The sequence below is a fragment of the Armigeres subalbatus genome, chromosome 1 (assembly GCF_024139115.2).
Source record: "Armigeres subalbatus isolate Guangzhou_Male chromosome 1, GZ_Asu_2, whole genome shotgun sequence".
NCBI classification, from domain to species: Eukaryota; Metazoa; Arthropoda; class Insecta; order Diptera; family Culicidae; genus Armigeres; species Armigeres subalbatus.
The window spans coordinates 45,296,561-45,312,599 of NC_085139.1; the positions used below are offsets into that span (position 1 = coordinate 45,296,561).

General features: G+C 43.9%; 1 protein-coding gene across 1 annotated transcript in view; it reads right to left on the bottom strand.

The window, feature by feature from the left end:
* Positions 1-7,098: 7,098 nt before the first annotated feature.
* LOC134225109 (octopamine receptor beta-2R-like) overlaps positions 7,099-16,039 on the bottom strand; it is a 263,835-nt gene continuing 254,894 nt past the window's right edge. Inside the window, exons 7-8 of the mRNA XM_062704896.1 lie at positions 8,075-8,528; positions 7,099-8,005 (exon numbers count right to left, since the gene is read on the bottom strand). Of these exons, the coding sequence (XP_062560880.1) occupies positions 7,684-8,005; positions 8,075-8,528 (776 nt within the window). The 3' untranslated portion in view covers positions 7,099-7,683. The remainder of the gene's footprint in view (positions 8,006-8,074; positions 8,529-16,039) is intronic.

Consider the following 16,039-nt stretch of genomic DNA (forward strand, 5'->3'; position numbering starts at 1 on the left):
TCGATGTGGGGCACACTCGAGATCACTTTTGGAGGTCTGAAAGGGAATCTCCAAACAGTTCTACCTGATGAAGCGTTTCTTGGTAATGAAGTACGACGAGGAACACTAAAGCAGGTGTGTGCCACATCCTTAAAACGAGGCAGCGAAGCCATACGATCAGTGGCTACACCGTTCGGTTGCGGGCACCTCCACCTTTTTTTTTGACAGAAAGCAGTTGTTATCATTCTGACATCTGTCATTTATTGACTATCAAAAAACGATGCTTTGTGCAGAATACCAAACTCGATAGGCACCTCCACTTTGAACTATAAACAAATCAATTTTCTCTACATGAAAATCAACACGAAAGTTTTGTTTGACCTTTTACAAAGTGCCATAAAGTGGTGTGATTAAATTGAAAAAGTGAGTTCTAATGCGTATTCATACGGTAAATTTAGTCTATTTTGTAGTTCAATAACGATTGCCGTCAAATTTTGTTTGCATCACTTTCCTGAAACGCTGCTAAATTCGGTTGTGGGCACCTTTATTGGTTCGGTTATGGGCTTCCTCTTTTATTGACAAATCGTTCAATATCACTGAGGTTATCAACAAACTTATTTTTATGTCGTTTTTATTCATTTTCTTTGAATTATTTAGTCATAATTTACTGAAATAATAAGTTTTATTATTTTTTGTCTGTTTTTTAGGCGTATCTAACCATTGTTATATGCACTTTTTGGAACTAAGCGTTGACTGGTTTACACGCAACAAGTTGCATTCGACGGGGAATTCAGTCTTATTGTTTGTCATTGAAAATTGAACCTTTTAGATACTGCCTTCTGAAGTTGTTGAGAAATTATTGTTTATTTTCATAGGGACCCCTCATTGAGAAGAAAAACACGAAATATAAAAAAAAAAACATTTTTTTGCCTGCGATGTACATATAGGTATAAATGAATGCAATATATGTCAATTGATGGAAGAAATTTAAATCCAACTACCTAAAGTGCTATGTTGGACCTTTCTTAAGTGATTGTTTTCGTTACCTTCTTCAATGCATGCGAAAGGCATCATCACTGCTAGGTTGATTAATCTAGGTTTTTAATTGTTTCATGACTATTAAAATTAATAAAATACTATTTTTCTTTGAAACTGGGTGGATTTCATTCGTATTCTTCATTGTTAATCGGATTTTCAAAGGTGCCCACAAACACCGAATTTGCGAAATTGTCAATAAAATGTTTAAAATCGACGAAATCAAACTTATTTCTTCGCTAGTAGTAAAGTTGTAAATCTAGCATTCCATTGGTAAAAAAGGTAGACATAATACCAACTAGAACCAAAGTTATGGTCAAAAATCGAAAGGGTGCCTACAACCGAACCTCCTCCCCTACCATTGCTGCTATTCCTTCATTGCTCACATCTGGTCTTATCCGGGACAAATACAGCCAACATTTCGAAATCGAATTTTCAATCACAGGTACGGTTATTACATCCTGTTCTACGAGCTTAGAGCCCGATTGGCATTCAGAGGTTTTCTGCACCAGCTCCGGTCCACGATGGCGCTTAGCAGCTTGAACGAGGGCAATAGGAGGCCAACGATTGATCATCGGAGAGGATAAAGCTATGTCCATTTAGAATCCGGAATCATTTATTGCAGCGGCACGGAAAGTGACCGCTGTAAGAATTCTTTTACAGCGGTTTATCTACCTAGGCGCCCACTTGCTGTGGTATAAATTTCACGATGTTTCGTGCAGCGAGTCAAAAAATATTCTTCAATGTACGCGTGGCTCCAGTGCAAGTCATGTGGAACAAGCAACCACAGTATCCACGGCAGAAGATTATATCGATGCCGTTCATGACCTGGCTGCACTTGGCGCATTTTTTTTTCCATTTCACCACACTTTTCTGCACCACAGAATCAAACCGCCTTTAAGTCTCCATCGACGTATCGCATATCGACGTAGAGCGGTGCGAAAAACACTATCGTCAGAGCGGTTGATCAGCTTTCTGTCGTTCTATCGCTTCCCGCTCCCGCCATTCTCGAGCTGCTAAAGCCGGTGAGTCAGGCAGACGAGCTCGGTGGTCTAGTGGCTACCGCTTCTGACTTATAAGCAGAAGGTCGTGGGTTCAAGTTCAGGCTCGTCCCTTTCCTACTTCCTACTACGTATTTCTATCTTAGTTCTTTCTGTGTTTCACGTTCTACCGAAACGATTCCTACTGTTATAACCTTCCACACTAATAAATCCAAAACCTCCCGTGGCACCTATGAGAGGTCGTAGAGTGCTCTGCATCTTTCTTAAGTAGGTATCCACTAACCATCCTTCCTCTTCCTCAGCACTCGCAAGGACGTGGCCAGGACAAATATCGACTATTGGAGAGTGCATTGCTTCCATCTAAGAGATAGTGATTAGTCCCAAATCAATATCTGTGGTAACGGATGAAAGTGATGCTACTCTCATACAATAGTCCAGGATTGTACCACCTACGAATTTGTGCGAAATGCTCAATGCTAATGCTAATGCTAAAGCCGGTGAGTCAGGCCGAACGGTTCTGACTGAATAAATCAACCAGCAAGTCAACCAGCTGCAAGTATCGCGCAAACGGTATCTCCAAGGTCGCTGTTGCAAACACAACACGTACGAATAACATTCCCACAGACCATCTGCAACGTTTACGCTCCCTCTGGCACTGCGCAGTAAGCGGCTTGTGAATATTTTCACAATGGCACACTGGCCAACTACCTCCGTAGGAACCGATGATTATGACTGCGCATGGACACGGCATTCGTCCTCAATGTGGAGAAATACGTTGAGACTGTTCTGTAAAGCGAACCGCGGATGACGAGCTGCAGAGGGTGATTAATAACGGCACACGACTTACAAGCCGGCGGGGCGCTGACCGATCGATTCACGAACAAATCACATCTCGGATGGATCCCTACAGAAGCGGAAGAAGAGACTGGTCGTGTTAAAGACTTCCCACTGAAATAAGGATTTGACGGTCGTTTCATAAGGCAGGCTTCCGTTCCCACTATGTTTACGTGTGCCAATTGGCACGACTTGTTCGCTTATCAAAAGGATGTGTCAGCCGCTTTTTTCAACGGTATGCTCACGATATTCATATGTGACAGTATATAGGATTCGAAGACGAAGATAAAGTTTTCATAAAACTCAAATCCATTTGGGGGCTGCATTCAAGCGTCAAAGGTTTGGAACAATCGCTTCAACGAACACATGGCCAAAGGAAAGTTCCAGAGATGTGAAGATGATAGCTGCCTCTACGTGCACTACTGAAGCAGTGGTCCAGTTCCAGTCTATCCTCCGCTATACGTGAACGACTAATCGCCGTAGTGTAGAGATGGATAAGCGAACGCTTCCGAAGCAGTTCTGGATGCAGAATTCCAGCTAATCCGAGATGTTCTTGGGGCTAAAAACTTATCGAAACCGGAATCGAAATCGAAAATCGGAAGGAAGACAGCATGAAGCTGCGTCAGTTGTGCTAGATCAATGTAACCCTGAAGCGATTCGGCATTGAGGTGTGCAAGCCATCGCGTACTCCCGTGGAGTTTAACTTGCAACAATAGATACAAGCGAATAGAATCTTAAGGTACCTGAAGGGTACGTTATATTGCTGGTTGGATTCAAAACGGAACGAAACCAAACGACAAATGGTATAGAGTTCGCGGATGTCAGCTGGAGGGCCGTCACCAACGATTGTAGCTTCTGTTTCAAAAAGATCCAAAAACGCAGAGAACAGAACAATAGATCAGAATGATACTAAATAAATTGACCTCTTTAGCTTTGAGCTATGGACAACAACCGCTGCTGAAAAATCCTTCGTCCTATCACGGAACCGTGGAACATTCCTCTACCGGAGTCAAATGTCCCTGACCTGCTATGCTCGCAAGGTATTGTGAACACGCAAGCTGTTTGCGGAGGAGCTGAAACTATTGGACCCTAAGTCGCACAGTGGCGGGTCCCGTTACAAACGCCGGACAAAACCTAATATGTAGATCAAAGTTTGCACCAAAGAGTAATTTTGGGACGCTAAGTTTATTTTGAGATTAGAAATGTTATCAAATATATACAGAGCTCATATCCGGAGGCCTATGCCTTAAAGTCTGAAGCATTAACAACGTCCTTTTTTGGTCTAATCTGAGAGGTTTTCAGCCCTAGGCTGGCTCACCTCTAAACAGCGTCCTCAACCTCATTCTAACATTTAAACAGTCAATTTCCAGCCTTGGAGCAGCTAGAAGCAAATCACCACACCAACGACCGGAAAGTAGACAAAAAGTTAGGTTTTTATACATGATACCAGATCGTTCCGATCTGGGGGTGCTTGGTGGCCTTGTGTCACTGCTTCTGCCTCATAAGCAGGAGATTAAGGGTTTGATCCCTGGCCCTTTCTAATTTTCCTATTAGATAATTTCATTAATCATATAACTCAATCTCTTTGCAAATCAAATTCTCATTGCTTGCAAGTATGATTCTAAATATAGAATTGTTATAAAAAGCTGCCTGTTACTTAGTAGCAGTAAATAAAATGTAAAAATAGATTGGTATTCATTTGTACCCGCATACGAATGCTATATACGGTCGCTATGCTCGTGCAGGCCTCATACAAGTAAGAATGTGTGAGGTTGATGTGCGGGTAGCGATGGTGTGGTAGACGTGTGCGTGGTATTAGAATCCATTCAAATTCTAATTGTAAAAAATGAATCCCATTAGAAATTCACTTTAATACTTTCTCATTACTCTAGTACTTCTAATTCTCATTCATATATTCCTATCCCATGGATCGCATCACTTACCAAAGTGAATCCAGATAATATATCCCTTCATACTAACACAATATCCTACTCTAAAACTATCGTGGAGATGCAGAGGTATACTCGGTCTCTAGTAGCAACGAGAGTTGAACTTCCTTCCCTTGATGACCGTAAGGACGTGGCCGGCGCCGTAATTGACTTAGTAAAATGCATTGAATTTCCGAAATTTGCACATTGAGAATGATAGCTAAACCCAAGCTCCATTTAATTGGTTCCCTGTGCAATTTCGCAAGTTCTAATCAATCACGGAGTAGCAACTACGAATTGTACGGTTATCCTGCTCATGCTCATGATATAAGATCGTTCCGATCTGTCCAATTTTCTTTTGCCACACAAATTTGTTAGGGAGATGCTTTACAGCATTAACTTCAACAAGCCATTAAAATTATATTTGCAAGCTACAATTATCAAATTTTGGAATCAGTGTATTTAATATTTTTTCAGCCAAACGAATTTCGGTCTAATAATTCGAAAATTCGACCAACTGGAATTCAACTAGGTGACTTTCGGCCGAACGTGTTATTCGGTCAAATAGCTTTCTACCAAATAAGTCTGGGCCAAATAACCCTTTCCCCTTTAGGCTACACGGGAACCTGATCCAGGATGACGGTTTTGGCGACAAAACTGACAAAATTATGATCATTCCAAGGCCGTAAAGGTGTTTTATTTAGTTGATAACAGAAGGGTCAAATACGCCAAATATTTTCGAACTTGTCTAATTTGATGCAGATTTTGCAACATACAAACGCCAACACCATTGCAACATCACCATTTTTCATGCATGAACTTGTTTGAAAGCGATAGACCCTACCCGAAAAAACACATGATCAAGTACCAAGCACGTGTGTGTCTTCTCCGTTCGGAAAAATGATCTACAAACTGCCCAGACGCTCATCACCGCCAGATGATGGACGAAGCGTAAATGATTGATTTGTCACCTAAACGAAACACGTACACACCTACGCTCGCTTGGCAGTGTGAAGTTTGAAATACGAGCTTGGCAATGGTCTCCGTGCCCTGTGGTGGTGGCCTGTTCCAGCTCGTCGCGATTCACCCAAGGGGTATCAAATTTTAAAAATAAATTTGAAGAATCTCCTCAGAAGAGAGGTTTGACTACCTTGTGGTTAGTTTTAGCCAGAATTAACATGTTTTAGACAACATGATTACTCAACGGAAATTGAAGATGTTCGTAACATCTGCGGTTGATGATAATTAATGTTCGAAGGGCTGCGAGGGTGTATTTTTAGTTGTGGGTAATATTTTCTGGAATTCAATCCACTCAAATTTGTCACTTGTCAGACTCGTTTTGTGTTAATCTGTCGAAGATATGTCCAAAGGAACATTTTTAGATGATAAACATATCAGCTGATGAAGAACGAACGGAAATACAAGCAAAACCACTCGATTCAGTTCATCATTTGATTTACTTCGTTGCGTTGGAATCGTTGTCTGGCCTGTCCAATAGTGCCGACTCGCCATCTAGTAGAATGTGTAAACTGCTTACTTCCAATGGATTTTGTTTATTTTTGGAACGCCAACGCGTCTCGTCGAAAGCTGAAATGCAAACCAACGACGAGGAACCGGGGAGGAACATTTCCACTATTTACACGATTTCATAGTAAATTAATTGGCCAGAGGCAGTTGTACGCTCAATCAAACATTTCGCTCGGGTGCACTTGCATCACTTTACGTACTGTGGCTATACGCCCACCAATTTCGTCTAATTAGCTCGCGAGTGGTAGTTTGCTGTGTAAAGTGTGCATACGCTAATTTTACGACGTCGTTTTGAGAGTTTTTCTTGGCGAAAGTGGGCGTCCAGAACATACGATTTGTTGGTAGGATTTTAAAATTATGATAATTTGTAGGTAAGTAATGGGCTCACTCTTGGAGTACGGATAATTGATGGTCAATATATTAATAATTGATGGACAATAAATGGCGCTACCTTGGGCGCTACATAGTTTCGTCAGTAGCGAATATATGTCACTCAGTAGAAAAACATATAATCTGAAATAGGTACAACCAAATGAAAACATTTAGTCTTTTACGACATAATGAACCTTGATTGAGTATTTAATAGATCTTTAAAATCAATAAATATTCCGGCGAACGTGATTTTTCATTAGTTTTCGATCTGTTCGCAGTTTTGAACCACACACATGACTGAACAAAAACCCCTTGTTGAATTGCAAACTACACAGAGCGATGTATTACTGGTATCATTGGAAACATTAAAATGTTTTGGTTCTTTGAAATCTATTACGTCAAAAAATATTGATGAAATCCATTGCGCAGTATCACAAGCAGTGTCCATTAAAGGGATTTTTTTTCTGTTTCTTCGAATCGAAGTACGTTTTATCTGGCATCATAATTGAATGTCTCATAATATCTACTCTACATATATACCTAATACGCTTCAAAGTTGGCTATTACTACCAGTTTTTTGCTTTTTTTCATTTAGTTCAATCGCTTATTCACATTTGGGTTTCAGTGTTGCCGTTTTATTTAGTATTAATACCCCATTTCAAATTATTCCCAACTGGCCACACTTATAAATTTGACAGGCAACACTGTTTCCTTGTCATACTTGCTCGCAGACACACTACTAACTCTATAAATTACTCAAAATAAATATCTTAACCTAGGATTCGTGTCTTGATCTATGTTTTTGGTATTTTTTAGCCTATGGCCTCACCGTACCCGTGCACGTCTCCGCGACACCGATCCAACCCCTAAACCGCACTGCATTCCAGCTGCAACTGTGGCTGTTGCTGCTGCTGCGGATGAAGATGATGATGATGCTGAATCTGATGGATGGTAACCGTGGTGCCGATGGTATCCCGCGACGTGCCGGACGATGCTGGCAGAAGACATTAGAGACTCTCTCCGACCTCGCTGCTTAGCCGGTCGTTCTGCGTCGTTGAGCGCAGGTAGTTCTCCGAGTAGACACTCCTCGCTCGGCAGTCGTATCGTAAGCTGGACCTCCGCACGTTGATGTCCAGCGGGGACGTTTCCCGGCGCCACCACGCGCAGAACATGCAGTCCAGCGTGTTTCGGAACGCTTCCCGGAAGTCCCGGTTGAAGTAGGCGTAGATCAGCGGGTTCAACGTCGAGTTGAAGTAGCCGACCCAGAAGACCAGGACAACCACGATGTCCGGATTGGGACACGCGTCGCAGAGCGACGTTATGATGTACCTAAAATAGTAGAGAAATGTTTTAGTTCAACTACAATCAATTCAACAGATTCATCGATTCGACGTTAACCATAGAAAAAACGGAAGCCAGCAGAGGATAAACGTCCCCATGATGATTCCGAGCGTCCGTGCAGCCTTATGTTCTCGTTTCATTTTGATCAGATGTCGATCCCGGGTGGGCGTCTGTTCGGCGTCCACCTCGTGCATGGTGAGCGTCCGCGACGAGCCGGAACCGCTGAGGGCTTCACCGTTCGTCCGGCCGCCACCGGGACCGCCCCCACCGCCGCCGCCACCGCCCGCGTTGTGTTGATGCATCAGCATGGCAGTCCCTTGGCGCATTGCCAACTGTTTCTCCTGACGATTGGCCTCGCGGAATATCTGGAAGTATGTGAACACCATGATCGTGCAGGGGATGAAGAACGAGATGGAGCTGGAGATGACGGCGTACGGTTTGTTCACGATGAACAAACAGCTGTCCGGGTTTCTGAGCACGTCCTCCTTGTGCTTGTCCGTGGTGTACCAACCTGGAAATGAGATAATGAAAAGTTGAACAATTATTATGCTGACAAAGGCGAGTTTTCAAATAGAAAACTAGATGGAGATCAAATACTATCACTGAAGATGACAATGGGTCCATTGGGGGTGGAAATGGACCACTGTTTCAACAATTTAGAATGTCTATATAATGGAATCAATGTTTTAAAGGACAAAAAAACTAAAATATAAGAGACGTTTTTGAACGATTTGAATAGTAATCAGACCTATAGTTTGTCTATAGCCCATTAACGGTAGTATAAATAAACTTTATGCAAATTCAAGCTAACACAGAGATTTTAACAATTTCTCTCGTCGTCGGCTACGTTTTCTTGTAGACTTATTGCTTATGCCAATAATTGAAAGTTTTCAAAGTCGAATAAAAGCACAAGTTTATAAATTGTGAGGACCTCAAAAAATTCTCTTATTTAATTATCTTAGTCCATTCTTTGTCTTATTTAAAGTAAACTTTCCCAGAAAAACATATTGCTTAAAGCCAATAACTATTTTAAAATCGAGAACAAAAAATAAAAGTGCTGCACATTTGAGCCGGCCTAAAGAATTAGTCCTACGTTGGTACAGAATCAGTCGTCTGTAAGGCCAAAATAAAACATTTTTTTTTGTTTTTTTCTCATTAAGGTCTTTTTAAACTTTTTGTTCCTGTCGTCTGTTTTTAAGGGTTTTCGAAAATTCAAACTGCTGTGAAAACCAAATTTCTTGAGGTTTCACACGACATATCGACGGTTTCGTGCAATACAGGCACAACTCAAAATTTGCTAAATTTCAAAAACGAAGCTTTCAATTTTTGACTCAGATGTGTCACAGGACCTGTTCTGACTTTAATTTGTATATGGCTACTTGTTCCAGAGACAACTGCCCCCAATCAAATTTAGAATAATTCTGAAACCGCACTGTGGATAGTTTCAATGTTGCCCTCATGGACGAAAAAGTTAAATAAATAATAATTGAGAGAATAAAAAATTTAATGGGAGGGTCAATTTTTTAAAAAAATCTTTCGTTTATTTGGAAGGATCATTTGCCATGAAGCGTTACAGAGCCGAAATCATGTTTAACAATACATTTCTCGACTCTTATATATAGTGTTAGATTTGGGGAACCGAAAGACTCGCGGTTTAGTAGAGGTTAGGGAATACAGTAATACAGTAGGAAAGGAAAGGATCAGGGAAGGTCAATAGTACTTCAAAAAAAAATTTAACGTTTCCATTCCGAAAGATACCGTCGACCAAACTTGAAATCAAATCCGGCGCTTCAGGCTTCTTAATGCCGTGCCTTAGGCGATTACGGCATTAACTCCCTTAATAGTAAAGCAAATTAATTGGGCAAGATTATTTTCCATTGTTTGACGAGTTCGATAAGGTTTTCAAGAGATTGGAAGTTTGCTATCTGCTTTGTCCAGTGCCAAGAACTGTCCTTTATTGGCAACATGGAATTGTCCTAATCAATAGTATTAGTTTTCACGGTGTCAGGCCATTTGACCGAATACCATATAGGGCAAATGCCATTTGGCAGAAGAGTTGGAAAATTTAGTTTGAAAGGAATGGGAAATGTGAAGTGAGAAGTGAGAAGAGTGAATGAGAAATGAAACATTTCTTACTTCTTACTTGACATAATAAATAAGAAGCCAGAAATCGGAATGATAATTCAGGAGAGTTAAGTAAAGTGTGAGATGGGAGAAATCAAAAGTTTCAAGAAATGAGGATTTTGAAGTAAGTATGAAGTGAGCATAAATTCATTCTGAACAGAACATGCGCCAAGGGCGTGCCTTAGTGTTCATAGATTTTAAGTTTGAACACAGTTTAGCGTGCACTGGGTTGGTACGTAAGCAAAAACGATCATAGAAACGAAGGTTCGCTAGATTTGAAACTATGCAAAAACATACGACCATGCTTGATTACTATCAGTTAGATGCCAACGTGTTCCATTACTAGACAAAAAATGTGTAGCATGCCGCCGCTTGAATTTCTTTTCCTAGGATACAAGTTGCTATATTAGGTGAGTGCTCTTGAACAGTGTGCTGGGTTCAGATCGTTTTGAACACGTACACGCGTTCTCGTGTTCAGGATGCATCTCAGGAAGTGAGTGGTGAGAAGTGAGAAATGAGGAACGTGAAGTGAGAGGTAGGAAGCCAGAAGTGAAAAGAAAAAAAATGCAAAGTGAGATTTAAGAAGAGAGAAGAGAGTAGTGATAAGAGATAAGGGAGAAGTGAGAAGTAAGAAGTGAGGTGTGAGAAATAAAAAGTAGTGAGTGTGAAATGCAAAAAAAGTGAGGTGTAAACTGAGTGGTGTGAAATGAGAAATTAGACGTCAGAAGTGAGAAGTGAAGGCCCTTCTCAGCCGTGCGGTAAGATGCGCGACTACAAAGCAAGACCATGCTGAGGGTGGCTGGGTTTGATTCCCGGTGCCGGTCTAGACAATTTTCGGATTGGAAATTGTCTCGATTCCCCTGGGCATAAAAGTATCATAGTGTTAGTCTCATGATATACGAATGCAGAAATGGTAACCTGGCTTAGAAACCTCGCAGTTAATAACTGTGGAAGTGCTTAATGAACACTAAGCAGCGAGGCGGCAATGTCCCAGTGGGGGATGTAATGCCATTGATGAAGAAGAAGAAGTGAGAAGTGAGAGGTGACAAATGAGAAGTGAGAAGTAGAAAGAAGTGAAAAGTAAAAAGGGCGAAGTGAGAAGTGAGAAAAAATGATAGCTGAAAAGTGAGACGGGAGAATTGAGAAATAAGAAATGAAAAGAGGAAAGTGAAATGTGAGTAGGGAAAAGTGAGAAGCGAAAATTGTGAAGGGAGATGTAAGCGGTGGGAAGTGAGAATGAAAAATGAGAAAAGAAAAGTTTGATGAGTGAAATGTGAATTGAGCAATCAGAACTATGGAGCGAGATTTGAAAAGTGAGAAGAAAGAAACGAGATGTGAGAAGTACTCAGTCCTTAATTTTTCCTTTTTGCTTTTCTCCATATTTTGTTCTTTCTCTTCTCCCTTCATTCTTTTCCATACTGCCTTCTTCCGTTTTAATCGCCCTCTCTCCATTCTTTCTTTTTCATTATTAATTTTTCCTTTCTTTTTTCTCCTTCATTCTTCTACGTTTTTTTTATTCCTTTTACGTTATTCCTTCCTTTTTCTTCTCCCTTTTCTCCTTCTTTCTTCTTCCTTCATTATACTTTTTTCTTCATTCATTATTTTTTTCCTTCTCTCCCTTCATTTGGCCGAGTGCTGTTTGATCAAAAAGCTGAAATTGATACGCTCTTACGTGAAGCGAGTTGTCCAAAGCAAATAGTGAAAAGTAAGCAATGAGATGTTCGAAGTGAGTTTAGAGTAGTGAGAAGTGAGTACTGATAAATGGAAGTGAGAAGTGAGAAGTAGGAAGTGAAAAGTGAGAAAAACAGAAGCAAGAGGTGAGTGAAGATAATTTGGAAGTGAGAAGCAAGATATTCTTTTCCTTTGGACCTGAATTGGGTTTTCTCGGGATTAGAAATAAGTTAACCGATGCAAACGAATGCAAATCGGAATATTTCTAAGAATGGCTGAAAAAACAAAGTAGGTTGAAACGTAAAGAAAATCAAAAGTTAGTTTTTATTTCACCCAGAAAAACTTGAACTGATTCGAAAGATCAAGTAAGCGGTGATCGAAACCTGTCGAGATATCGAGTAGTGGATGGTGAGATATAAGACTGAAAGAAGAAGGAGAAGGTAAACAAAAGTAAAAATTTAAAAAGAAGAAGAAGAATAAGAAAGATGAAAAAGCAGGAGAAGTAAAAAAACCCAGATTATTTAACCTAGCGGTGATGATGTCTCTCTCGTGCATCGTAAAATGTATTGGAAAAATCACATCAGAAAGGTAAAAAAACACAAGATCGTATTTTTTCTATCATTTTGCCACCAATCTTGAAAAAAAAAACAATTTTGAAAAAAATCCAAGGGAAAACAATGATTTCAAAATACAATGTCCGATTGGGTCAGTTTTCAATAGTTGCGAATGAATCGGGTATTTCTAAGTTCCGAAAAGTACGTCTACAACATTTTTACACATACACACTTACATACATGTTGGGCTGTGAAATGGTGAGTTGATATCTGAGAAGGAGCGACCTACACAGCTCTGGTCCTCACAAGTTCCAATCTCACGCTTTAACGGGTCTTCAGATGACAATTGACCGCCAGCTAAGGGTTGCGTACTAAGCTGGTAGTGCAGCCTGGGCACTGTTGTCCTTCTGACATCAGCTAGAGTGAGTGGGTGCGACCAACGGGACCATCGTCCCTACCCCTAATCCCAAGGCGTTAAGCGACCCGTGCCGAGGGGATGCATGGTCAGGGGGTGAATTAATGAGCTAGGCCTTTAACGGAGCCTGTGGGGTACCTGGGCATCCTCCACAGTAATTGTCCCTTACCGCGTCATGCTGGGCTCTGGCGTGGAGGACCTCTTTTCCCGAGCAACTCGTGAGACCAAAATGGAAAACCAAACCAATTCTTCAATTAGTGGTAGTAGTGTAGGCGACAACCCCTTCGCAAGAGGTGGGTTGTTCAGGTCTCCGCCTAGGAGGCCAGAGGCAATAGTCGGCAGCTCGGTGCGCAGCGCCAGCGTGGGTCACTTGAGCATCTCCCAGACTCCGTCGGTAGAGGTTATAGACGGCCCATGGCTTGTGAAAGCGATGAACCGCAAACGCGATGGGCTTTCGGCCTTCACCGTGGCGACGGAACAGCTGGATGCTATCATTGACTTTGCGTCATCGAAGCATAATATCAGTAAGGAACTCAAGAGGAGCTTGCTGAAACTTCGAAAGTCGATGTTGGACGCCAAGCTGGAAACGGCGGTCGGGACGGCCAAGTGCGAACCCGTGAAATCTGTGGAGTGGAGGTCTACCCAGACTGAGGCCCAAGAATTCGCGGATTTGGGCAAGGTCGAATCGACCGAGGGCGTGCCAGCGAAGACGGTGGTGCCAAAGTCAACCCAGACTGAGGCTCAAGTATTCGCGGGCACGTCGGGGGTGACTGCTCCAAAGGAGCAGACACAAAAACGGGGGAGACAGTCTCCAGGGGATGAGCTCCCTGGGGGCCGCCCCAAAACGCGGAGGGTTACTACCCCGAACAAGGGTAGTGGGGCTGGGAAGCTGAACCCCGGCCAGGTACCTCCAAAACCCGGGGAGGAAGGACCTGGAATGGTCCGTCCACCCAGGAAAGACGGTGGTAAGGGGTTACGGCAGGCTGAGAGCTCTCAGCCGCCCCAGACCAGGGAAATAGAGGGGGATGACGCCTCCTGGACCCTGGTCAAGAACAAGAGGAAACCGAAGACGTCAAGGGCCGAAAAGAAGGCCCAGACGAATGAGGGTAGCAAGAAGTCTAGGGTAGGCGCCAATCGCTCCAGGGCGATGTCCTAGTCATCAAAACGGACGTGGCTAAGTACTCGGACGTCTTGAAGGCAATAAGGAGTGACGTCAAGCTCGGTGAACTCGGCGTCGACGTACGTCGAATAAGACGTACTCGGATGGGCGAGATGATCCTCGAGCTAAAGCGGGGCGTCTCGCAAAAGGGCGCCGCCTACAAGAAGTTGGCGGAGGAAGTCCTAGGCGAGACGGTCAAGGTGAGGGCACTCACGACGGAGGTGAATCTAAGGGTTAAAGACCTGGACGAGATCACCGAAGTCGAAGAGCTCGTCACGGCACTGCGGCGACAGTGCGAAGTGGACGCGTCCACCGCAGCCGTTCGGCTACGGAAAGGTCCGGCAGGGACACAGGTAGCATTGGTTCGGTTACCAGCAGCGGACGCCTCCAAGGTAGTCAAGTTAGGGAGCGTCAAGGTGGGGTGGTCGGTATGCCCTGTGGGCATATATGAGCAACCAGAAGTTTGCTTCAAGTGCCTGGAACCGGGGCACAAGCAATGGGACTCTGTCGAAGCAAGCTCTGTCGACGCTACGGATTGGAGGGACATAAGGCACAATGTTGCACGAACCCTCCCAACTGTTTGATCTGTTCCAGCAAAGCTGCGAACAGCAAGCACCCCATGGGGGGTTCGAAGTGCCCGGCGTTTAAGCGTGCTGCAAAATCACAGTGCAGGTAACGCAGCTAAACCTGAACCACTGTGATGCAGCCCAGCAACTGCTGTGTCAGACAGTTGCTGAATGGGGGACGGATATCGGCATCATAGCAGATCCTTACCGGGTACCCACCAGGAACGGTAATTGGGTCACCGATGGGTCTAAAATGGCGGCGATATGGACAACGGGGAAATACCTAGTCCAAGAGTTGGTGTCTTCGACACACGAGGGCTTCGTCATTGCCAAAATTAACGGGGTCTTCTTCTGCAGCTACAATGCGCCTCCTCGATGGTCGATCGAGCAGTTCGGTCGAATGCTAGATTGTTTGACGGCTAACTTGATGGGGCGTAGGCCGGTGGTGATAGCGGGGGAATTCAACGCTTGGGCCGTGGAATGGGGAAGCCGATCCACGAATCAACGGGGGCAGATCCTGCTGGAATCACTGGCCATGTTGGATGTGGACTTGGCTAATGTCGGTACCAAAAGTACCTACAGCTGGAACGGGGCCGAGTCGATTATCGACGTTATGTTCTGGAGCCCTGGCCAAACGAGTAGTTCGAACTGGAGGGTAGATGATGGCTACACTCACAGCGACCATCTTGCGGTTCGCTACAGTATCGACTATACGACCAGCATTTAGCGGATGGAAGAAGGGGCGAGGCCTAGCCCTCGTATGTGGAAGACATCATGCTTCGACGACGAGGTGTTTAAGGAAGCGCTCCGCCGCGAGCACAATACTCTCGGTCTGAGCGGCGAGCAGCTGGTAACAGTACTCTCGCGTGCATGCGATGCCACCATGCCTAGAAAAGTTCACCCTAGGAATGGGAGACCACCGGCTTACTGGTGGACTCAAGCAATTGCGAACCTGCGCCGCGCCTGCCTACAGGCAAGGAGGCAGATGCAGCGAGCACGCACAGAAGAGAAGCGTGTTGAACGACGTTCATGGCTGCTAGAGCCGCTCTGAAGACTGAGATTAGATCAAGCAAAAAAGCCTGCTTCGAGGTCCTGTGTCAAAGTGCCATAGCGAATCCATGGGGTGACGCCTATAGGGTCGTAATGGCCAAGACACGTGGGCGATGACCCCTACATAGCGGTCTCCAGAGATGCTGGAGAGAATCATCGCAGGGCTCTTCCCACGTCACGACCCAAGTCTCTGGCCTCCCTTTGTGGAGCTGCCAGGGGCCAGGGTGGCCGACGAGGGAAGAGTAACTGTGGCGGAACTTGCGGGAATGGCACAGTCCCTTAGTGTAGGTAAGGCGCCAGGACCGGATGGTATTCCGAACCTGGCCATCAAAGCGGCCACTGCTGAGGCTCCCGAGATGTTCAGATCTGTCATGTAGAGATGCCTGGACGAGGGAGTCTTCCCTGAAGCATGGAAAAGGCAGAGCTTGGTCCTATCGCCAAAGACGGGAAAACCACCGGGGGATCCGTCGGCATATAGACCAA